General features: G+C 38.4%; 5 protein-coding genes across 5 annotated transcripts; 1 reads left to right on the top strand and 4 right to left on the bottom strand.

The window, feature by feature from the left end:
- Positions 1 to 1,558: 1,558 nt before the first annotated feature.
- On the bottom strand, positions 1,559 to 2,359 carry LOC141459905 (uncharacterized). Its single transcript, XM_074139466.1, has one exon. The coding sequence runs from the start codon at positions 2,357 to 2,359 to the stop codon at positions 1,559 to 1,561; it is 801 nt and encodes a 266-aa protein (XP_073995567.1).
- A 418-nt stretch (positions 2,360 to 2,777) lies between these two features.
- LOC141459904 (uncharacterized) lies at positions 2,778 to 3,473 on the bottom strand. The gene has a single exon (XM_074139465.1). The coding sequence runs from the start codon at positions 3,471 to 3,473 to the stop codon at positions 2,778 to 2,780; it is 696 nt and encodes a 231-aa protein (XP_073995566.1).
- An 8,996-nt stretch (positions 3,474 to 12,469) lies between these two features.
- LOC141459943 (uncharacterized) lies at positions 12,470 to 13,560 on the bottom strand. Its single transcript, XM_074139503.1, has one exon. The coding sequence runs from the start codon at positions 13,558 to 13,560 to the stop codon at positions 12,478 to 12,480; it is 1,083 nt and encodes a 360-aa protein (XP_073995604.1). The 3' UTR covers positions 12,470 to 12,477.
- Positions 13,561 to 16,288: 2,728 nt separating this feature from the next.
- On the top strand, positions 16,289 to 17,512 carry LOC141459903 (uncharacterized). Its single transcript, XM_074139464.1, has one exon. The coding sequence runs from the start codon at positions 16,289 to 16,291 to the stop codon at positions 17,510 to 17,512; it is 1,224 nt and encodes a 407-aa protein (XP_073995565.1).
- A 989-nt stretch (positions 17,513 to 18,501) lies between these two features.
- Positions 18,502 to 23,576, bottom strand: LOC141459902 (uncharacterized). Its single transcript, XM_074139463.1, has 3 exons — positions 22,384 to 23,576; positions 22,134 to 22,300; positions 18,502 to 22,060 (listed from the first exon to the last, which is right to left on the bottom strand). Exons 1-3 carry the CDS (start codon positions 22,390 to 22,392, stop codon positions 18,502 to 18,504), a joined length of 3,735 nt encoding a protein of 1,244 aa, XP_073995564.1. The 5' UTR covers positions 22,393 to 23,576.
- Positions 23,577 to 24,333: the final 757 nt, after the last annotated feature.

Below are 24,333 nucleotides of genomic sequence, written 5' to 3'. Positions count from 1 at the left end.
CGGTGACCCTCGCCATTGCAGTTGTAGCGCTTGTTGTTCTGCGTAAATTTAGACGCCTTGCTACCCTCAGTTTTGAAAGTCAGAGCGGAAGGTTTCTGTTTATTTTCCAATTTCTCTCTTATGCTTTCATAAATAATTATCTTGTCTTTAAGTTCCTTTAAACTTTTGGCCTCATACAACGTAATTTTATTGTTAACCGCATCTGGTATTCCGTCTACAATATACTGGATTAACGCCATCGGTTCCACTGACCCTCTGGACGCCATTTCTCTCATGGTAAAATAATATTGTTGCAGACTTTCATTTTTCTTAGCCCGTCTCTCACTAAGAAGGCGGTGGAAATCTGCACTACTTATACGGTGAGAAAACTCCTCCAACAGAGCAGCTTTTAATTTACCAAAAGTGCACAATCCCTTTTCACTTTGTATGAACAATTTTGCTAAACCTGTCAAAGAACGCTTTGCAAAAACTAGCTTCTGTATGTCACTATTATACCAGATAATTCTTCGAAATCCGAGGCCCAAGCTTCGATAGAATAGTCATTTTCGCCACTAAATGAACGAATGGAATCTTGCACATCGCGAAAAGACATTACAAATCTATTGGCCTTCTCTTTTCTAGTGGTCATAACCTCTGTGAAAAATAGTCAAGAAAGGGGGGAATGGAAATGCGCAATTTAAATGAAAGCCTTAATAGGTCAGAGAGAGGGCCCTGGCTGAGGCTTGTTGGCACCAGCTTCTCTTTGCCAAAGAGGCGGTACCTTAGCCAGACCAGCCCCTCGCACGACATACCACATGCAGTGCCGTCTCCTCTTCTCCCTGACAAAACCTACACAGGCTATCCGTTGCCAGGCCCATGCGATGTATGTGCTTATTTAATCTACAATGGCCAGTGAGAATGCCAACTGCTATCCTTATGGCCACCCGGCCTAGTTGGAGTAATTCTGCAGTTAGCTTGGGCGAGTAGCTATGGATAAACTTTTTCGCCTGTCTCTGGCCTGGAGTTTTGACCCACCATTCCCTTGATCGGTCCTGCATCCATAGCTTAATGGATGTACTCCTGAGGCATCTTGAGACACCGCAGAACGGCTCCGGTGATACCAGGTGAGCTCCGTCGGCTGATGATACCCGACGGGGTTTTAACGTCTGCCACTCGTGCCACTTCGTCTCTTCCATAGTGGAGCCTGGCGATCCGTCCAATCGTCCACTGCAGGGGGGGGAAGGTTGTCGTCCACTATGGTAAATATCTGACCCTCTGTCGCCGGGAAGGAGGGTGAATGCCACTTCAACATGGCTTGTTGGTCAAGTAGATAATCCCGATGCCATCTCTTCCAGAATTGGCCGACAGTAAACTGCACCATTGTCCATTTGGACCTGAGGAAGGTGCGCGGCGACAAGGAGTCACCAGTTGGCAGGGCGGTCAGTGGCCGCATTATTAAAAAATGACCGGGCGTCAATACCTGAAAATCATCTGGAGAGGAGGACACAGCAGTAAGTGGTCGGGAGTTCAAAATGGCTTCAATTTGACACAGGATAGTAAGGAAGAACTCCATAGTAGGCTATTGGGTGCCCAACGTGATCTTCAGTGATCTTTTGGCTGATTTAACCGCAGCTTCCCACAAGCCTCCAAAGTGTGGCGCTCTAGGAGGGATGAAGTGCCACTCAATGCCTCGTTTATTGGACTCTCTCTGAATGACCTCCTGCGACTTGGCGTCTTTTAGTAGAGTGTATACCTCCTTGAGTTTTCTTTTGGCCCCGACAAAGTTAGTGCCATTATCTGACCAAATGTGACTTGGCACGCCTCTCCTGGCAACGAAGCGGCTCAAAGCCGCCAGAAATGCTTGCGTGGTGAGGTCTGTGACTAGCTCCAGGTGTATGGCCTTGGTTGAGAAGCAGACGAAAATGGCAAGGTAAGATTGAAGAACCTTGGCTGAACGCAGAGAAGCAATTTTGACGTTGAATGGGCCTGCATAATCTATACCGGTGGTGGTGAAGGGTGGTGAGGCGCTGGCTCTTCCTCCTGGCAGTTGACCCATGAGCGGGTTGAAGGGTGTTGGCTTGATGCTGAAACACTTGTTACAGGTTCCCAATTGTCGGCGGACAACATTCTTACCATTCACAATCCAATATCGACTCCGCAGAAATGCGTGAGTGGCAGTGGGGCTTACGTGGAGGTTGGATATGTGGGCATCTTGTATGACCAAGGCCGTGAAGGGGTGTTGCGAAGGCAAAAAGGCAGGGCGCTTCTGAGATTCGGGGACATCGGCCAGTCTGAGTCTCCCTCCAACTCGCAGCACTCCATCAGTGTGCAGAAATAGGCCTAAGGTTTTGACGAGGCTTAGTCTGGGCCTGGGGGACATCCTCAATCTTCTCGGACAGCGAGTGCTGTTGGGCTCGGACTATTAGAACTCGCAGGGCTTCGCTACGTTCCTTTACATACAATGGACCCGACCTACGATGCACTGGGTTTCTAATATTGTGGGCGAATCGCAGACACCAGGCCACTACATTCTGCAGAGTATACAGACTGGAGAATTTATTCTCTAATTCCTCAGGGCAGGACATTACACTTGACACATTGAGGGCCTGGGAGCGAATTTCTGCTCCTATGACAGGGTCAGACAAATCGGCACTCACTTGCCCAAGGGGCCATGACTCGTGGTTTGATTTCAGCCAAGAGGGACCCTCCCACCATAACTGGTGACCCACCAATTTTTGAGGTCGTAATCCACGTGAGGCACAGTCAGCGGGGTTTTGTGAGGAGGAGATGTGGAACCATTACGAGGCGGGTACTTTTTCTAAGATAGCAGCTACTCTATTTCCCACGAACACCTTCCAATGCGGAGGTGGTGTTGCTGTAATCCAGGCCAGGGCAATGGTAGAATCCGAAAAGGCTAGGATGTTTTGAGTGGTTATCTGAGAGAAGAGTAATCTGACCTTGTTAATCGTAAGGGCAAGTAGGTGGGCCGCACAAAGCTCCAGACGAGGGAGCGTGACCGGTTTCATGGGGGCCATTCTGGCTTTAGACATGACCAGGCTAATGACAGTGTCCTCAGACTGGGACACAAGGTAAACTACGGCCGCATAGGCTCGCTCAGACGCGTCAGCAAAACCCACTAAATAACACGTAGGATTGGGTAAAGACAAAAATCTGGGTATGTGAATTTTAGACAGGTCAGGCAGGGAGACAGCGAACTGAGCCCATTCCTGGACGATTGATGAGGGCAGGGGATCATCCCAATCAAAGGAGGCTTGACAGACTATTCTAAATATTGCATGAGCAAAAACTGTTATGGGGATCAACCATCCCAAGGGGTCAAAAACTTTTGCAATCTGACTGGCTAATTGTCTTTTAGTTTGAACATTAGGAACGGAACGGATTAGAAAATGGAAGTAATCTCGAGAAGGGTTCCAACAAAGTCCGAGTATCTTCAATTGTGACTCCTCATCGTTTTCTAAACTGACTGAGGACATGGCCGGAAGCAGATATTAAGAGGGTATTTTATCTAACAATTGCGGGTGATTTGATGCCCATTTTCTAAGTTCAATTTGAGCTTGACTCAATAACTTGATTAATTGATCTCTAGACTGCAGTGCTGTTTCTAGAGTAGGGCCTCCCCCAGAAATGTCGTCGACATAGGTGCGGTCGCGTAGTATTTCTGATGCCAAGGGAAGGGAGGCCTGAGAGGTGAGAGCTAATTCCTGGAATACTTGGCATGCTAGGTAGGGGGCTGACGTGGTTCCATAAGTAACCGTGCACAATCGGTACTCCTAAACCGGTTGGCTAGGGTCAAATCGCCAAAGGATACGCAATAGGTCTCTATCTTTAGGTGGATGTTGTATCTGCCGAAACATCTGACGAATGTCAGCAGTGAACACCTACCTGTCAGTCCTGAATCGGGTAACGACCTTCCAAATGTCGAGTTGTAATTTTGGACCGGGAAACAAAAGCTCATTGAGAGAAATGCCTGTTGAGGACTTCTGGGTGGCATTGAATACAACTCTAATCTTCTCCGGGGGGTCATCTGGGCGATGGACAGCGTGATGGGGTATGTAATAAGAAATTTGATCCAACTTGAGTGGAGGAGCTAACTCCATGTGGTTAGACTCTAAGTAATCTTTCAGGAACTCGACATAGGGAGTACGGAGCTGTGGGGATTTTTTATGACGAGAATCAATTTGGAGTAGGCGTTTTAGGGCAATTTTTCTCGATTCGCCTAGGCAGCAAGGACTAGTCTTAAGTGGCAATGCTACTGAAAAACGACCATCAGGAAGTCGGAAATGTGACTTCGAGAAGCACTCTTCAGCTTTCAATTCGTCCGGGGTAAGAGGCGAAACCTCCGACACTTCCTCCAAGGCGAACATCTTTTCCATCAGGCGTGACAAGACTAGGTCAGGGGGTATGATATAGATTGGGGGTTTATACCCGAGCTGAGTCGGAGTACCGTGGGCTGGGCAGGAATTACCGGCATATGAGTGACTAGAGAGGGACCAACAGGTGGAGTAGAACCTTCGGAGAGAGTAACCCCCGCAGAAGTCATGGTGGGAGGAAGAGTTTCAGGAATAAAGGTACTACAAATTTGCAGCGGCCGCCGCGTTCTAATCAAGCGTTGAGGTTTCGGGGGCGGAAGTTGGATAGCCAAAGTTGGAGGAGTGGGTTGCTGAGGGATGACTTCCTCTTGGGGAGTAGACCTGGCTTGAGCAGAGGAGAAAGACAAACTAGGGGGCCTGACTGTTCCGATTGCACGAGGAGTTCAGGGTTATTGCAATGAGCAATTGGTTCCGACTCGGACTGGCAAAGAGGGGTTTCGGCCGAAGGCTTGTTTTCTGGGCTAGACTGGTTAGCAGGTGCCCTAGGGGCTGGTAACTGACCATACTTATGCTTGAACAAAATTTTATAATAGGTCCGATATTGCTTAGAGTTGGACCTGCTGTCCTTGACGGAAGAGTCAAAACAAACCCTCCTCGAGGGGAAGCTTCTTAAGGGGCCAGACATAATCCAGCCAAGAGTTGTCAATCGGGCGTTGGGGGAACCATTTTGTGCCCGGATTATTTGAATAAGGTCGATGGCATCAAAGACCGAGGCTGAAAACACTACGTCTACCGGACTCGGTTCGTTAAAGGTTCGGTAGGCTAACTGTTTATCCGCTAAATGCGGCCAGTCCTTAACAGGGAAATAAGAGGACGGTGCATCTGGGACGGTCTTGGTGACTATGCGGAAGGGGACTTTGATTTGGGAAAAAGGGGGGCATTGCCTCAAACTGGTAGAAACTTGACCTACGACTTGGGTGGCGATGTTGCCTCCTATCCCTCGAATCCCACCTGACATGGGGTTGTAATTCAATTTACTTTCTTTAGCGAATGTCTTGGACATCAAATTTATCTCACTGCCTGAATCCAGCAGGGCACGAGCGCGATATCACTGGCCATCTCCTCCAAGGAGATACACCAGGGCAGTGGGGGAAACTGACATATCGGACGGGAAAGATTTGATTGTGGACTGACGTGGAACATTTGCCGAGTGACACAAACGGCAGCGTCTGCGACGGCAGAACGCAAAAGTGGACAAGGGAGGAGTATCGCGCTTGCCAAAAATCTATAATTCCGGCGGGGGAGGGGGTGCTGGATGTCGCCCTAAGTAAGTTACAGGATGTACGGGGGGCAATTCGTCGGACGAGGAAGTCGACGAGGGTCGAGACTCAGAGTCCCTGACCTTGCCTAGAGGCAGATGAGGCTCAAAGGAACTTGGAGGAAGAAGGGAGCGTCTTGGGAAGGGAGGCGGGGACTCAGGTAAGTCCTGGGAGGAGATTTGGGCCTCGAGGGTCGAGAGGTTCGCAGGGACATCAATGTGGGAATTCCAGGGGCACTGGCTCTTCTCTGACTAAGGCTGGCAGATGATGGAGGGGGTTGCAAGGAGGTATGATGCTTTCCATGGCACTTCGCGTACCCGACCTGGCAGGGACATCGGGATACTGGGTAATAGATGGAAAGACAATTGGTACATAGGTTCTTCTCCGTGACCAAATCCCACTTGTCACTCACTGACAAGTTAACGTAGTGAGCGCATTTAGACAGGCGATGTGGATCCCCACAGAAGTAACACTGAATGGAGGAAGAGGTTGAGGAAGTTGGGGCACGAGGAGTAGAAGGGATAGGCTGTGGCCTTGGAGGAGGTGAAGATGATGAAGGTCTCCGTGGTGGACGAGGCACAAAACGGACTGATTTGGGTGAGTACGGTTTAACCTGACTGGGCGAGCGGGTGGAAGCTGGTTGATGGGAAGGAGGCGTGGGACTAGTGCTGGGACTGGCCTGGACATGAGGAGGGGGAATCCCCCTTGGTGACAATGTAGGAGAGAGTCGGTCCCCCTGGTCTTTTAGGAAATCCAGCACCTGAGAACTGCAAGGCAGCTCGTCAAAAAATCTTAGGTACTTCTTCCTAAATTCCTCTTGTAGACCGGGGGCCAAATTGGACAACGTAATGTGGCAAAGGAGAAAATCAAGCGGGTGAGGGATGGATCACTGGTCCAGTAAAATTTGCCTGCTTGACAGCCAGGCGATGCACGCTTCTATGCTGGGCTGAGGCTCTGGGAAGTGAAGGAAGTTGTCCACCATAGCACTGGCGACCCGCAACCTTCCCTCATATCGGGCGTCCTGAGTCTCCCAGGCATAGAGGTATCCTTCCTCAGTGGAGGTGGCATTCTGGACAATGGACAAGGGGGGGCCATTCAAGCACGACCGAAGAGGCTGCAGCCGCTTGGCTGCAGGGAGGGCTAGTCTACGAATCTCAGCCTGAAAATTCCGTTTGAAATCCCCATACGTCAACACATCCCCCTCAAACACAGGAATCTTAGGAATGATGAGCTCCTGCAGCTGCCTTCTGGCTAGCTCCACTACAGACTCATCAACTGCGCCAGTGTGGGAAGAGACAGACACCGAGGCAGACTTAATGGAAGGAGGGGGCAGCCAAAATCGGCAAGACAATAGAAAGGTGGGCGAGTTCAGCCTGTTCGTGGCTTTGAGACAGCGCCAAGGCAAGAGGGGCACTGTAATCCGATGCCAAGGGCCGCAACCATTCCCAAGCCTCTTTGTCCACTGTCTGGAACAGAGACTTAAAAATGGTGGAGAGCTGGTGGCATCGGCTGACTGACTCAGGGGACTCTGGGTCCAACAATTGAACATGTCGGGTCCATTGATCCAGCCTGGCAGTGAGGTGGCGGCATCTAATGACATTGAGATCCCCACTGGCCTCAGACTGGATGGGCAATCGCGGAGTTTCCTCCAACGAAGGGTGGATGGGAACCGGAGAACTGGGAGGGGTAGACTTTTCAGTGGATTCTTCCATGTTGGACAGGAAGGCTAAACAAGCAGGTTGTGCTGGCGAGAAAGAGAGTTATGTACAATTGTCAAAAATAATAGCACAATACAAAAAAAAAAAAAAGAAAAAATAGACAAAATAACTAACATAGACTAAATAACTTAGTAGCTAATGCCAGTAGTACATATGGAAAGGACAAAATGAAAAAGTACAATTAATTAGGTATACTAATATAAGAAAAAAAGCTAAAATAATACTGTAGGCAAGGCGCTTAAGTTTTATAATTAAACAATAGGTGATATGAAGGAATATATAAACAATTATATATAAACAAATATAACAAAAAAATTAAGGCTATAGTAGGCCAACCTTACAACTAATGCCAACACGTCGTATGAACAAAATATCATCAATCATATAAGTAAATTATTTCAACAAAAGGCGAAATTACTTACAAGGAAAAAATAGTGTTCTGAAGACTTTGTCCCGGGTTTCGGCACCATGAAAAATAGTCAAGAAAGGGGGGAATGGAAATGCGCAATTTAAATGAGAGGCTGGTATAGTGGGGGACGCCACCAGTCTTCAAAACACTTTTCAAATAGATACAATTCAGCACTTTATTAACATTTCAACAACGCAATACAGACAAATAAATTGATTACAGTAACAGATTGTCCAGGTCCACAAGATACAGTAGAAATTAATTACTCTAATTAATCAATTGTCCAAGACAATAATATCTCAAGTGCCCAAGGCGACATACACATGGGATTAAACAGATCTTATGGTTACAAAAAAGGAGAAATAATAATAATTAATTGTCCAAGACGACAAGATACAGTAGAAATTAATTACTCTAATTAATCAATTAATTGTCCCAGACGACAATATACGGGAGTAATAATTACGCTAATTACATACTTGTTCAAGTTTATACACATAGATATATATTCCAACAGGTTAAATATGATATTGTTCAGTGCACTGACGTTCAATTTGTCAATAGATCTTGTTAACTCAAAACCAGTTTTAATAGAACTCTCTGCAACACTAAAAAAAGGAGGCGCTAATATGGCCGACATTCCTTCACACTGTGACGCTTGGCTTTTTTTTTGCAGACCAGCACATCCCCTCTCTCTCGTGCTCACCCAATTGCGCCAACTGACGCATGGCACACTGGAAAAAACAAGTCTGGGGGGCCGCCACTATTGGGGAACCAAACACTCTGCATCAACATATTCGTTGTAACTCTTTCCTTCTGCCTCAATTTCTTCATGCTCACTATCGGAATCTTCTTCCACCTTACTTCTAGGTGCTAGTAGTGCTAAATCGATAAAGCAATCCAATAATGTAATAGTCATATCATCGAAATCATCTTCACATTCCAAATTTAGTAAAGCACAAATCTTGTACAGTTCACTTATTTTCAAATTTTCTTTAATCCAACTAAATTTATCTTTATAGCTCTCAGAATCTTTTAAGAAATTAAAACCTGTAAATTCTTTAATTCTTTTCCTCTTATTGCTATTACCTTCTTCAGAAAAAATAAATTTATGGAAACTTACAATAGTTAAAAGTGCAGTATTACTAATCTTGGCCGCTATTGCCTGATAATCTCCTAATTTACTCATTTCTTTTTTTAAAGATAAACTAAAGAACTATTCTAACAAAACAAATGTCTAATTATTACTAAAAAAAATATTTTAAACCGTTTAACTTAACCACTTAACCTCACCTCACTATCACCAAAAATTGTTTGTCTTTTATTTATAGTTTATTTATTGTGATCCCCACACCTGAGAATTGTAGAACTAAAATGGTAGCTTAACAACAACAAAATAACAAAAACCAAAACACAAGATTTATTTTATCTTTTATAACGCAACATAAACATAACATTGATCGCAAGCAATCGCCATAAGACACATAAGACGCCAACCAACTTTTTCTAGCGCGCACACCAGCGCTCCACATGGCATTATTATTATTATTTACTACTACAATCCCAATAACAGTTTTTGCTTTTGCAATTTTTCGAATCGTTTGTCAAGCCTTCTTTTATTGGGATGACCCTTTGCCTGCATCCATTATCCAGGAGTGGCCTCAGTTTGCTGTCACCCTTCCGGAACTCTCAAATAACCGTATCCTTACATTCTTGTCTTCGTCTACTCCTAAGATATATTTGAGCGGCTTTGCTGCTGCATCAGAACGGGCGTATGGGGCCGTAGTATACCTTGTGTCATTATCTGATGAAACAGTCATCAGCCTGGTTATGTCTAAAGCCAGAATGGCTCCAATGAAACCGGTCACGCTCCTACGTCTGGAGCTTTGCGCCGCTCATTCTCATTCACATAGGAAGAAGTAGAGTAAAAAGGAGGCTTCTGGCTCAGTAAAGATGGCGGACTAGGATGAAGTAGGGGTGGCGGGTGCAGTTTATTCCTGCTCTATCCTTCTCTCCACTCTCTTAAGATGCATCTTTCTCTTCTCTCCACACTATTAAGGTACATCTCTCTCTCTCTCTCTCTCTCGCCCATCCATATTAGTTAAAACTAAATAATAGTTGATTTGAATTGTGAAAATAAAATACTTAAATAGGTGAATAACCTGAAAAATCTCAACTAGCCTGCGTGAACATGCTCAAACTCTCTCTCTATCTCTCTCGGTTAGTTTCTCTTGCTGCAGACATCAACTACATATATAATACTCATCATGTGTAGAAGCGGTGTAGTCCCACACATTCTCTACTTAGAGAGGGACCGGTTTTAAAAGACTATATAATAATACTATTGCAAATACGACACAGTCAGTCAACTTGCTTTGACTCCATTGAGCACTTCCTGCAGATTCTTCTATTATTAATTAAAAAATGGCAGATCAATGGAAAGTGATTTCAGTGAGTGATAATTATAATAAGTTTGTTACAACATTTCCCACCATTACACTAGCCGATTTGGATTTAGTACTAGCTTATATCAATCTACGTGATGATTTGAAATCTTTAGAAAAATACTCTAAAGAATATATTGTTAAGGCTGCTAATGAACATTATATTAACTGTGTTTGGTCGAATCCGAAACAGACTGTTGGGCCAGATACTTGCCCTTGTTCGAACATTGCTTGGTTATCCCACCACATTACCAAAGAATTAAATCTGCTATGCAAAGGAGGGATAGATGATGAGAATTAGTGTAACATAGTCAGTTTGTGACAAGATGGCGAGTGGTACAGGATTGCAGCTTACAACCAGCTTCTCGTTGAACGCCAATCACTCAAAACAACTGGTAACAGGCTTGTCTGAAGATGGTGCACCACTTATTGCATTCAAAACAAAAAAAACAGTTATCTACTTAATTGAGGAAGATTGGTCAACTCTACAAGCTAACAAGCAAGTATGTGATGATTTTTTTGGTAAAAAAAACGGATCCGTACCGGCTGAAGTACAACTACAGCATGCAACAGTTTTTTTTGAGATGTTCACCCATAAAACTATGGTTATACGAGGAAAACCATCATGGTTAGAAGATCTCCTTCAATATCACCCTCCGAAGATAATTTTTTTAAAAAATGAATATTTTAAACTAGTGAGTTTAATAGACGATGTTAATAAACAATTTACTTATTTAAGAAAAATATTAAACTGTTGTAACACTGGTGTAAAAACTATTGAATAAATTTTGTTTATACAAAATAATCTGTTTTCATTTTTTATTATGTTCCTTAATGATGTGGAAGGTTAATGGGGAAAAAACAAAACAAAAAAACTACACAATTTTATTACAAAAACTTTATTATTCTACTAAATCATTTTTATTTATCCAAGAAGGTTTCCTAAAACCTAACCACTTTACATACAGCTTATCTTGTTTACGTCTTAGTATTTTTTCTACAAGATATACATCTTTATATTTAGTTTTCTGCAGTTCTTGTGCATAAAATGCTCCTTGAATAGGTTGTCCTGTCAAGTCTTCCAACAAGTAAGTATATGGAATAGTGTTGCGGACATTTATAATTTTAAATACTTCGGTGCTCCAATTGGGTGTGTAACCTCTGCTAAATATAGTTCTCTTTTTCGAAACACGTACATAGTCTCCTTCTTTAAAGCGTTGTTTATCTATCCTTTTTACTTTAGAAGAGTATACATTAGCTAGTAAGAATGCTTCATTACTAGAATTTACTTCCGATGGTGTCATACCAACCGTACTGTGTACTTTGTTGTTGTAGGTATCTATGAGATCAGGTAAATACTTTGTATAATTATAGCTTCCTCTGAGACTAAATAATTGATACATCATAGATTTAAAGGTTCTATTAAATCTTTCTACAATTGAACTTTTAACTTGGCTGTAAGTACTATAGTGATTAATGTTGTGCTTCTTCATGAGTTTCGTGAAGGAAACATTGTAGAATTCCTTCCCATTATCAGTCTGAATATTTTTCGGTACTCTTCCACTTGAAATAAAAATATCATTCATAGCTTGAGTGACATCTTTAGCGCTTTTGGATTTAACAGGCTCCACCCAGGCGTACTTTGAAAAACAATCAATCACTGCTAATATATATTTGTAACCACTATTTTGACGAGCATATGGTATCATTTCCATTAAATCAGCTTGCCACAAATCATCAATACCTTTGAGCAATGTACGCCTTCGAGGGTAGCGTGAACGTGCTGGTCTGTGAAGTTCAACAACTACAGCCTCTTTGCTAGACATGACTTTATGGTTCAAAAATCGTTTTAAGCGTAGCAGCAGTTATAGGAACATTTGGATTCAATAAACTTATTCGATTCCTAAAAACAGTGAATAAACCGCGCACAAAATTATCTGTCACTTTTTTTCGGGCTTGGTCATACGTTTCTAAAAGATAACGTTTACTAACAAAGTGTTCTTGTAAATATGTATTTGTTACTAAATCTAACTCTTTTATATACTTTTCCAATTCTTTAGTTACAAATTGTTCAAGATAAATCTTATTAACAGCATCTGAACTATCAACTGGATTATTGATTCCAAGTAATCGTTTATTTTCAAAGTCGATATATTCTCCATCTTCATCATCACTAGCATGAAATACTGTTTTTAAGTGATGCAAAGGTCTACCAAACTTGTCTATAGACATATCGAAAACCAAACAACAACTGATAATTTATTCCACAAGTAATTCCTAATAAATAATATCTGCCTCTCTCAACTCTTCGATTATAGAATGAATTTCATTTCCATGTCCAGTGTGACCAGCATTTGTTGATGCATATAAGAGCCGAAGTCGATCCACTAATTCATTTGGATCATCCCAATGTTCATAAACATTTTGCCCCACATCCATACCTTTACCAGTAGTAGTGGTCGTATGTCTTAGACCGTATCTTCTTTTAATAGGCTTTGTTGCAATTGTAGTCCGAGGTGTCCTAGTAACTTGATCTGCGGTTGATGGTGGTGTGAAATAGGGTTGAGCCGACTGTTCACCCTTAGAAGGATAAAATAAAGGAGCTATTATATTTTTGTATTTGAATCCTTTGCTTGAGCTAAGATGTTTTTCATCGCTAAATTGTTGTTTATGTGCGTTACTAACTTCTAAAATATCCTTATAATTTTCCAAATCTTCTACAGTGTATTTGTTCGGCTTTTTTAAAAATAATAATTGTAATAACCCAGGAGGACCTTTATACCAGTTTCCATTTACATTGATATCATTATCCTCAATGGCTACCTGTGCATTTCCTATCGTCATGCCTCCAGTAGGTAACACTCTAATGCCGTATCTATCATCTAGATCTTTAGTATCTGAAGTCATATGTTTCAATAAATATGGTTTTATTAAAGATCCTATATCTTCTACTTCTTCTAAGCTTTTCTCCAATTCCTCTTTACTATGTATTTGTTTTATTTGCTCTAGAGGAGAATCATCATCTTCAAACGTCTCTTCTTCCATTTTAATATCTAAAACATCCTTTCGTGGTATAGGAGTTGAAGCTTTAAGCGGTAATTTTACTTCTTCTTCTTCTTTGAGCGGTAATTTAACATATTCTTCAAGTGATGTCGTAGAAGTCGAAGCGTCAGATTTTAAAGCGGCTTTTTTAGAACGCTTTTTATTCTGTTCAACTAACTCTTGAAGCGGTTTTGTAATGGGCTTTAAACTTCTTTCCAGATCCTGCTGTGATAATTGAAGACCTCTCTTTAAACTTTTGAATTTTTCTCGCAGAGATTTAGAAGTTTTGATAAGATGTTGTGTAACTTTAGGATCCATAATGAAAAATGATAGACCGATGGAAAATATTGCTCTATATATAGATGTATGTATCTAAACCTTTTCGAAATCTACCATTGTGTACGTCTCTTGTTTTATCTATTGTTAGAAAACTGTACGGTGCATCCCAGCAGACCTCACACATTTCTTTAAAACTATTAAATGACACACTTGGTGAACTTACATGATCGTTATAGATATGCCTTAAATTTAAATCATCCTGCGTAAAAATTATAATAAAATTGGCATTATCACGTATAAGATGTTTAGGAATCCTTGCATAGCTTTGTGTTAAATAGAAACAATCAATTCCTCTATGCCTACCCATACTGAAATACTGTCTGATTATATCCTGTTGATCCATTGCAATATCATCAAATACTATGATAGAATTCTTTTCAGCATTGTCAGGAGTGATTACCTGCTGCGTATCGTTGATTTTGTGAAAACCTATTTCTGGTACTAATTTGAATACGTTTTCTAAATATAAATACTTTTCTTGTTGGAGAGATCGGCTACATAAGTACACATTTCCAAATTTTAATTCATTCGGTTGTAAAAGCAAACATGCTATGAGATTAGTTTTACCAGACCCCGAACTACCACAAATAAGTGCACGTATATTATCAGGCAACAATTGGCCATGGTGACCTTCATTTGCTTCCTGTTCTTCACCTGAAGGAATCACGTTATAAACAGGTAGACGTTCACGTTGTTTCTCCAAACGCATACTGATGATGATGGGTCTAATTCACAACCTATATAAGCATAATCAGAGCGAAAATAGTCATCATAATGAGAAAGAAAACAACGGGTAAAGGTCTAATAAATTCAGTGATTAACAAGCTTCCATTTGAAGCGCATATTCCAGGATATAGATTTTGTGGCCCCGGAACTAAATTACAAGAAAGATTAAGCCGTGGTGATAAAGGTGTTAACCCTCTAGACGAAGCCTGTAAGGAACACGACATTGCATATTTTAAAAACAAAGATTTGAACTCAAGGCATAAAGCTGATCGCATCTTAGCGGAAAAAGCTTGGCAAAGAACAAAGTCAAGTGACTCATCTTTTGGTGAAAAAGCTGCTGCTTGGGCTGTTACTAACGCTATGAAAATGAAAATAAAATTGGGAGGAGGTGATGGTATCAAGAAGAAGAAAAAAACTTACAAAGATGTAATAAGTGCTGCTCGCGTCACATCGCCTACATCAATTAGTGGAGCCTCCAAAGCGGCACTCAAAAAAGCTAAAAAGTTTTTATCAAAATCAAAACTAGACAAAATACCAAGAATATTACTAGTTCCATGAACTGGAGGTATTCTCCCTTTTCTGGTACCATTATTTGCAGGTTTATCTGCTCTTGGAAGTCTAGCAGGTGGAGCAGCTGCGGTTGCTAAGGCAGTTAAAGATACGAGAGATGCTAGAGACCGTCTAGAGGAAATGAGGCACAATCTGAAGATGGAGGAGCAAAAAATTGGCCAAGGTTTCTACCTTAAACATAAAAAAGGATATGGTCTTTATATTAAGCAATATTGACTACTACTACCTAACAGAGCTCTCACAAATATAGAGTTGATGAAATTTGCCAAAAACGTACCTCATTTTAGAGGTGTTTATATGCGTGATTCTTTGCCAAGTTATCCTAAAACTAATGAATGTGCTATTGTAAATCTAGATTCAGTGAAAAACATAGGCACTCATTGGGTCGCCTATATTAAAAAAAATAATAAAGTAATTTATTTCGATCCTTATGGAAATCTAAGACCACCGTTAGAACTTTTACATTATTTCAGAAACTGTGATATTACATACAATCGTAGAAGATATCAAGATTGGAATACACCATATTGTGGGCATTTATGTTTGAAATTTCTATATAATAACGATGAATAAGCATTTACGGAATTCAGTCATGTCGTACACCTTTACCTTAACAGGAGCTTCAAGCATTCTTAGTGCAGATCTTTTTCCACCAATTAATTTATTAGACAGTGGTGGTGATTATAGCATTAGTTTATTAAGTTTTCAGTCATACAATTCCATACCGAATATCATTGAAGGAGTTAACAATCTTTTTCATTATGGAGACAATGTTATTAGTTTACCTACAGGAACTTATGAAGTGGAAGCTATAGCACGTTATCTTAAATCACATATAAGTTCTACAGATTCATTGAAATTGAAAGGTAATACCAACACATTGAAGGTGGAATTAACATGTACACAACCTGTTTACTTCAATAAAGAACATTCGATCGGCCCTTTACTGGGCTTTACTAAACATGAGGTGTTAGAAAAAATGATCGCTCATAAATCAGACGAAATTGTACAGATTCATAGTGTCAATACAGTTGCAATTAACTGTAATATAGCATCCGGTTCATATAGAAACGGGAAACCAGGACATACTATATATGAATTTTCACCAATAGTTCCTCCAGGATTTAAAATCGTACAAGAACCTTCTCCAGTCATTTACTTTCCAGTTATCGGTGAAGTAATCAACAATATAACACTTGTTATAACAGATCAAAACCAGAACTTAGTGGATTTTAGTGGAGAAACAATTACCATCAGATTACATCTAAAGAAAAATGGGTATTGATTTTCGAAAGTATAAAATGGATTACGCTGAAGTGAAATCAACTAGTATTCAACGGTCACCTTACCGAGCGTTAACACCATCAAATATTTACTTCCTACAAAGTATAGGACTTTTGATTAAACCAAAATGGAAGAAATACTAAATGTGGATAAAAAAGTGAGTTTTGAGGAGAGAATAACGGACTTTGAGTTTCACTCTCATCAGCCTTACAATCAATCATTAGAAAATTCTGACGAAATAATAATTGCAGTTCAACAGCAAGACATCTTCACTGTTCCATCCAAGAGTTTTCTCTACATTCAAGGACAACTGGTCCAAGAAGGAGTAGCATCTATAGATCCAAGTGTATTGAGTTTAGTGAGAAATGGATTTTTGTTTTTGTTTGACGAAATCAAGTATCAGTTGAATGGTGTATTAATTGACCATGTTCGGAATCCTGGAACTGTTAGTACTTTAAAAAATTATGCATCTCTTAGCCCAGACAAGGCATTAGGATTAGAAATGAGTGGTTGGATGATGCCTGCTGAATATGTGAAATTGGCAGATGAAAAAGGTAATTTTGATGCTTGTATCCCCCTAGACATTGTAATGGGTTTCTTCGAAGATTACAATCAAATAATTCTACAAGGAAAACATGAATTAATTCTACATCGCAGCAGAACAGATAATGATTGTATAAGAGTTTTAGGGGATCATACCAATGTTAAGGCATCTATTAAACTGAAGTCTATACAATGGAAAATGCCTTACGTTAAGGTTTCTGACGAACAAAGGTTAAAATTTTTAAATTTCATCAACAAAGGAAAAACGGTTCATATGGCATTCCGTACATGGGATTTAATAGAATATCCTTCTCTACCTGTAACAAAGAAGCATACTTGGGCAGTGAAAACTACAACAAATTTGGAAAAACCACGATATGTCATAATTGCATTTCAAACAAACAAAAAGAATAATATACAAAGTGATATGTCTCAGTTCAATCATTGTAATATATCAAATGTTAAATTGCATTTAAATTCTGAGGTTTATCCTTATGATGATCTTAACATAGACTTCTCCAAGAATCACTTTTCAATTCTATACCATATGTATCAAAAATTTCAAATGAGTTATTATGCGAAGGAAAATGAACCTATTTTAAGCAAAGAACAATTCAGGGATGAAGCTCCTATTATTGTAATAGACTGTTCTCGTCAGTCTGAGGCAATTAGATCATCTTCAGTTGACATTAGAATAGAATTGGAAGCATCAGAAACTTTTAAACCAGATACAACAGCCTACGCTTTAATTTTTCATGATTCATTAGTTGAATATAATCCACTGACAGGTTTAGTTAGAAGAATTTAATTGGTTAGAGTGGGGGAAAGAATCATATAAGTGTAGAGCTGTACACGGTTGCTTATAGTTCACCAATATGCATGCCGCAGTGATAGATATTCAATGTTATCAAAGCGATGATCCTACTTTCATCGTAAAGGAGCTGGCAATTGTTGACGTCACCGGTCAACAGAAACATTGGATGTTCAAACCGCCCTCATATGGAAACCCGTACTCACCACCCAATAGATGGGTGTACAGAAACCTACATGGAATCAATTGGGAAGATGGCGACATGGATTATTCTGAATTTGACAATGTTTTAAAGGATGAAACTAAAAACTACACCTACCTCTATGTAAAAGGAGTTGAAAAGAGCAAGTTCTTGGGGGATATTATGGAAAAAACTGTGTATAATCTTCAAGATTTTGGATGCCCCAGCTTAAAACAACTTTGCAAACAGCATTATTCAACCAAATGTGACTATCATTGCGGAACTAAATATAACTGTGCTTTGCACTTTAGTAAAATATTAGTGCATTGGCTGCTGAACAACTACTCCAAAGTTGATTTTACTAATTCTAGTGTTCGGGAGAAATCTTTCAGCGGGTGGAAATCAACTGTAAGTCCGGAATTACTTGCCTTTAACGGCTACATCAAGATAAGAGACGATTGTGTTCAATGTATTTATTGTGGACTACAGATTTTAGAAGATGTAATTAAAGAATGTCCATGTAAATTACACAGTATTCATAATCAAAATTGTATATTGCTTAAAAAACATGGTATTAAATAAATGTATTTTTTTAAATAAAAAGAATGGTAATTTTTTTCTATCCTTTTTTCTCTAAACTTAGGGGAAGAAATAACACATTTCTTAATTATTTTTGTTCTTTATTAGCATAAAACAAAATACATATAATCAATATTACATTTTATAATATGAATATTACTTATCACTAATTTAATACAAAAAAAAGTAAAATAAATATTTGTATAATCATCATTGACCATTTCATCTATTCATTTAAAATATGCCCCAGAGCTCGAGTATTAATTGAATCAACTATGTACCTTTTATTATCTAGGGGACATAAACTTACTTTATTCTGTTCTACAGTCATCATAAGGTGATGCTTACTTCTAAACATAATCATTGAATGTCTAATTGCTTCGTTTGTCAGTAAGCAAGCAATATAATCATCAAACTTTATGGAATGTTTTAGAACCGGCTTTTTTACCCCTTTTGCTTTTTTTATTATTTTGGAATCTCCCATTCGAAGCGAATACATCTTTGGACGGAGTCCAATAAATTCTGTTATTATTTCACCTGCAGCTTCATCCTTAAATTTACCTATAGCTGCTTTATTCTTTTGTAATTCATTAATTATATCACATGACGCTATATCTTTGAATTCCTGACGAAAGATTTGAATCAATGGGTGGTCTGATGTGGTGGGATAGTTGGACAAATCTAAATAATTTCGCATCAGCAGTGAATCTTTAAATAAATTATCTGTTTCAATGAGGTAAATATATGCATCGGTATCCATATAGCAGAGATGTAATCTATCAGGCCCATAAAATGGAAGCATTACATCATAATGATACCAGTACATATGTAATTTAGATAAATCCAAAACACTAAGACCTATGTAAATAGGTTTATTAAAAAGAATACTATTCTTGGCTAAATGTACAGCCGCCAGAGATTTGTTGTATATAACATAGTCTAGACAGTCAGGTCGAGCTATTAATTTTTCTAACTTCAGCGAATTTGATACGAGTTTGATAGAAATTCTACGTCGAACATTCTCCATAGTTTTACCAAAAACTGAATTATTAAACAATTTGTATAAGTCCTTTTCAAACTGATTTGTAGCTTTCTTACGCAGTTCCGTGTTATGCTGTATATAAGGTGCTAACCACGCTGACTGTTGGAATTGCAAAACTTTATTGATTCGCGTTAATTTTAAACCATGTGCTAACGCCTGTTTTAAGACCATATAATGGCAAACATAGTTTTTACGAGGTCTAAAGTGTGGTATTAATTTAGTTTGCCCATCTACTAAAGTATTCTCTGCTAAGAATGGCAAATCATTATGACTGTTATGGAGTTCAGGTGGATACTCGATGTCAACGTCTAATATATATCCTATTTCATCACATTCTCCTAGACTATGCAAATTTATACTGTCCGGTTCAACCCATTTGAAATCACCAGATGGGAGGAATTTAGTCATTGCGAAACCGTATAAATTGTTGCAATCTTGGTATGTGATAAAAGTTGTCGGCAATGAAGGGTTATAATCATCCATGAAATGATTATTAGCTTCAGCATATCTCTTTGTTACCTGTGAAATTCCACCCTTCACCCCCTTCTCTATCATCAAAATTTGGTCATACTCAGTGAGGAGTTGTAATTTACAATGAGTTAACCTTAACATGGCATCCCAAGACAAACCTGGTAGGGTGAAATAATAAGCCGGGTCAAGTTTATGAGAACCAATAGTTACAGTTCTAAAGTGCTCAAATACGTCCGACAGAATTAGTACATCAATTTTCAAATATAAATCACTATATTCCCCCAGAGTTTTGCATGAAAATGCATCCCAAACGTTGAGGGCGTGTTGATAATCGTCTTCACTTATATCTTCACTCTTAACGCTACTATAAAACATTTCTTTAGGGGGTAATGAATTATCGCCTAACCTGTCCCAACTTGAAATATATTCATATGGGAATACACCTTTCCTAGTCACCAAACGCATCACGTCCGGACTGAAGAATTTTGATGTTTCTGTTAAATTTGCAAGGTTTTTCACTAAGCTATCCAAACTGGAGGCCATAAATCGAAATGTATCAATAAACCTTAACTTCATTTTTTCACTGACATTTTTTGTAAAAGAGATATACCGCTCCCCCGAAGTGGGGATGACGAATATTTCTCTATCATCAAATCCTAATTGGGCGATTAAAAAATGTGCGTCATAACCACTAAGATTATGGCAGAATACTGGTACAAAATTTAGTTTTCTACATAGCAAATTACATGTGTTATGTGCGGGGCCTCGATAAACGCCTGAAATGTGTGAATGATCCTTTACCTTTGCATTTTCATCAGTAAAAGATCTATCGCACATGTAACATGTACTGGCGCAGTTGAAATTTTCTTCTTCTTCATGAGTTAGGGGTTTAATGGGTGTGTTAATGTTGTACAGATTCTCCACAGCTTCGGCAATTCTCTTTAAATATAAGATACATTCTTTAGCCGCATCTGGTCCTCTGTATATGAATGGTTCTTTGGGAAGACTATGGTCTATAGCATCTAATTCATCGCTTATTTTAATGTAAACACCGAAACTCATTGGTGTGTGTAAGTGAGTAATTGTAGTGTATGATTCATCAGGGTTAGGATTACAAGTGCTCACCGGTTCCAGTATAGTTTCAAAATCTAAGTAAATTACGACAGGGACTCTCTGTATGTAACCCCCATGTTCAAATTCAATATATGGTTTTTTTGTTGGTAACTCAACTCTGGCAGGTTTGTGTGTGTAACAGAATAATTTATGGTCTTCGTATCGAGATTCCCCGTTGTAACGTTCATCAAAATGGGTAAAACATCTTTTACATATATATTTTGATGATTTGCGTTTGGATATTTGCTTACTGACAAGCCTATTAAAATTTTTTATATAAACATAGTGGTAATTGTTATTTGAATTTAGCAGTAACAGATCGCGATGGTCGTCTAATTCCTTATAAACTACCTTTAGAGGATACACATCATTGTTATCATCCAGGCCAAATACATTGATGGAAATATTATTAACAGATTCAAATTTGTTAACGTCTTTAAGAGGGCTTGGGAAATTTACACAAGAAAAATTATATTTACTCTCCAATGATTTGTATTTGTTTGGACGCCCCGAATTTTTCCCATCAATAAATTTGGCCAGTATTGCATATAAAAAGCATTTATTATCAAAATTTTTGACATTTATACATGCCTTCTTGCTCTCAATAGATTTAGGCAAAGGTAAATATGTTGTAGCTTTTAAAGGATTGTGTTTGCTTACCCTCACTCTTAGTCCATCCACTGAAACCAGTGACCAACCACTCTTGGTCATAGCCGCTTCTTCTAGTTCTTTCTTTAATTTGCTGAAGGCTATATCTAGAAAGCTGTTGACGTCATCGGCTAGGTATATTGCTTTGTTAGATGTTTTCAACGCCTTTTCGATTTTCTCTCCATGTATATTTTCAAAAGTGCAGTCCACCCACAGATTAAATTTTATGGATGAATGCGTTACCAAACTTTGATGAATAAGGTCTAGAATTTTTGAACGTACGCTTTCTAGAAATATTGGAAGATCCATACAACTTGGTGAGCGTACAAAATATGACGCAAGACGTCCCTGAAAAGCGGTCTCATACGGTGTTACATTATTTAGCCCTGTGGATAATCCCAAGAGCTCTTTTCTGGAAGGTTCTCCCAATCTTGATCTTTTACTTCCACAGACAGCTTCATGTAAACGGCCATTGTGTATATCAGCTTGTACACAGTTACAATGCCTGCACCTGAGAAGAAAACAAATTAATAATACGTAAATAATTACAACTTCATTTATTTATTTATTTATTTATTACTTACATGTAGCGGCCTCTGGCTGTACACTTCTTCTTATGAATTTGAAGATCTTTTTTGTAAAAATACGCTTTTCCGCATGTGCAGCCATATTTTTCACGCTCACCGTGAGTTAAAGCTCTATGAAGTTTAAACTGATAGGAGTTTTCAAAATTAATGTTGCACTCTTTGCACTGAAAAGATAAGAAGCTTTTCTTTTTTTTTTTTTTTGACTTTGATATGCTAACGCATGAGTAATAATAATGGTAAAACTTACATGAACCATGATGATGAGAGCTGATGAAAAGGTATTTATTTTACTTTTTTCTTTTTATTTATTATTATTCTTAGTATCGGCTAAAACAATAATTCTAATATGAACTTCCGCCTTGTTAGAAGGCAAATGCGTAGTCTAATGTAAAAGATTTTTAGTGTTCTAATCATGAATTTAGCAATTTAAGAAGCATAAATAACTATTCATATTAACCATTAAATTTAATATATAAAAAAACACGGACACGCTAAAATCCATAACCGCTTAACAAATAAGTAATTTTTAAAAAAATTTCAAATAAGTTTTTTTTTAATTATTGAAAAATTGATGTTTACTTAAACTCTAATTTAAAAGAATTATTTACACCGATTCCTCGGTATATTAAAGACATTTCTAATGTTTTATAGTTATTTATCATTCGATCAGATATTTTTAATCCATACGCTTTTGGTAGAAAACATTTAATAAATTTTAATTCATCTTGTAACTTTACCACTACCGCATTGCCTACTTTGGTATCAACACGAACTATTGAAACGATTGGGTATTTTTTATCTATTTGAAGTTCTTTTATAGATTTTGTTTCGACTATATCATATTTCACAGAATTTAAGGCTGATTTTAGATCAGACATCTGTGAAAAAAAGAAGAAAGTATTACATAATATTAGGAATTACATATAGCAAGATTGAAGTGTATACCTACATAAAAAAATATTGTGATTAGGTACTCACTCTGACAAGGCTGAAGTTCTCACAGACCGACCTCAATGAAAATGAAGTGAAGAGCTTAAAGAAGGCTCCTTTATATACAATGCATGACCACAATATTAAATATATATATATTTAGCTACTTTTTGTTGTATTTATTTAAGTTTGTTACGTTGGTAGTAAAGTTTACCACGCATATATATATTTAGCTACTTTTTGCTGTATTTATTTTAGTTTGTTACGTGGGTAATAAAGTTTACCAGATGTACGCTAAACAGCATATACACGTATGTAAATGAGTATGCAATTTATTTGTATTGTGAATTCATTTCAGTATTCCTAGTAAGGTAATGCCAGTAGGCGTGATTTAAATGTCTAAAACAACCTGTATATGCATTTGAGATGCACCACTTATAAGAGATCGCAAAACATGAATCTCCTAGTTTATGACTGCATACATTGTTAGTTGAAGTTAAGTACTGAGCAACGAGTGGGAGCACTGGAATATTTAATAATTGCTTTAAATGTAGCATGGTAATTTCCAGTAAAATATTATTTAAATATTTTATTTTCACAATTCAAATCAACTATTATTTAGTTTTAACTAAAATGGACATAGATAGGACGAGTTAGATGAAGTACTAACCAACCAGTGGGAGCACTGGAATATTTAATAATTGCTTTAAATGTAGCATAGTAATTTCCAGTAAAATATTATTTAAATATTTTATTTTCACAATTCAAATCAACTATTATTTAGTTTTAACTAATATGGACATAGATAGGACGAGTTAGATGAAGTACTAACCAACCAGTGGGAGCACTGGAATATTTAATAATTGCTTTAAATGTAGCATAGTAATTTCCAGTAAAATATTATTTAAATATTTTATTTTCACAATTCAAATCAACTATTATTTAGTTTTAACTAATATGGACATAGATAGGACGAGTTAGATGAAGTACTAACCAACCAGTGGGAGCACTGGAATATTTAATAATTGCTTTAAATGTAGCATAGTAATTTCCAGTAAAATATTATTTAAATATTTTATTTTCACAATTCAAATCAACTATTATTTAGTTTTAACTAATATGGACATAGATAGGACGAGTTAGATGAAGTACTAACCAACCAGTGGGAGCACTGGAATATTTAATAATTGCTTTAAATGTAGCATAGTAATTTCCAGTAAAATATTATTTAAATATTTTATTTTCACAATTCAAATCAACTATTATT

The sequence above is a fragment of the Rhodnius prolixus genome, unplaced genomic scaffold (assembly GCF_049639745.1).
Source record: "Rhodnius prolixus isolate KJV_2025 unplaced genomic scaffold, Rpr scaffold_29, whole genome shotgun sequence".
Classification (NCBI taxonomy): Eukaryota; Metazoa; Arthropoda; class Insecta; order Hemiptera; family Reduviidae; genus Rhodnius; species Rhodnius prolixus.
This window is presented reverse-complemented; position numbering and strand designations above follow the sequence as displayed.

Excerpts from the sequence above, each read along its gene's own strand:
- LOC141459943 (XM_074139503.1), bottom strand. The coding sequence starts at position 13,560 with ATGGATCCTAAAGTTACACAACATCTTATCAAAACTTCTAAATCTCTG.
- LOC141459902 (XM_074139463.1), bottom strand. Across the intron at positions 22,061-22,133 it reads ACAGCCAGAGGCCGCTACAT|GTGCAGGCATTGTAACTGTG; the intron begins GTAAGTAATAAA and ends TTTTCTTCTCAG.
- LOC141459904 (XM_074139465.1), bottom strand. The coding sequence starts at position 3,473 with ATGTCCTCAGTCAGTTTAGAAAACGATGAGGAGTCACAATTGAAGATA.
- LOC141459903 (XM_074139464.1), top strand. The coding sequence starts at position 16,289 with ATGGAAGAAATACTAAATGTGGATAAAAAAGTGAGTTTTGAGGAGAGA.
- LOC141459905 (XM_074139466.1), bottom strand. The coding sequence starts at position 2,359 with ATGTCCCCCAGGCCCAGACTAAGCCTCGTCAAAACCTTAGGCCTATTT.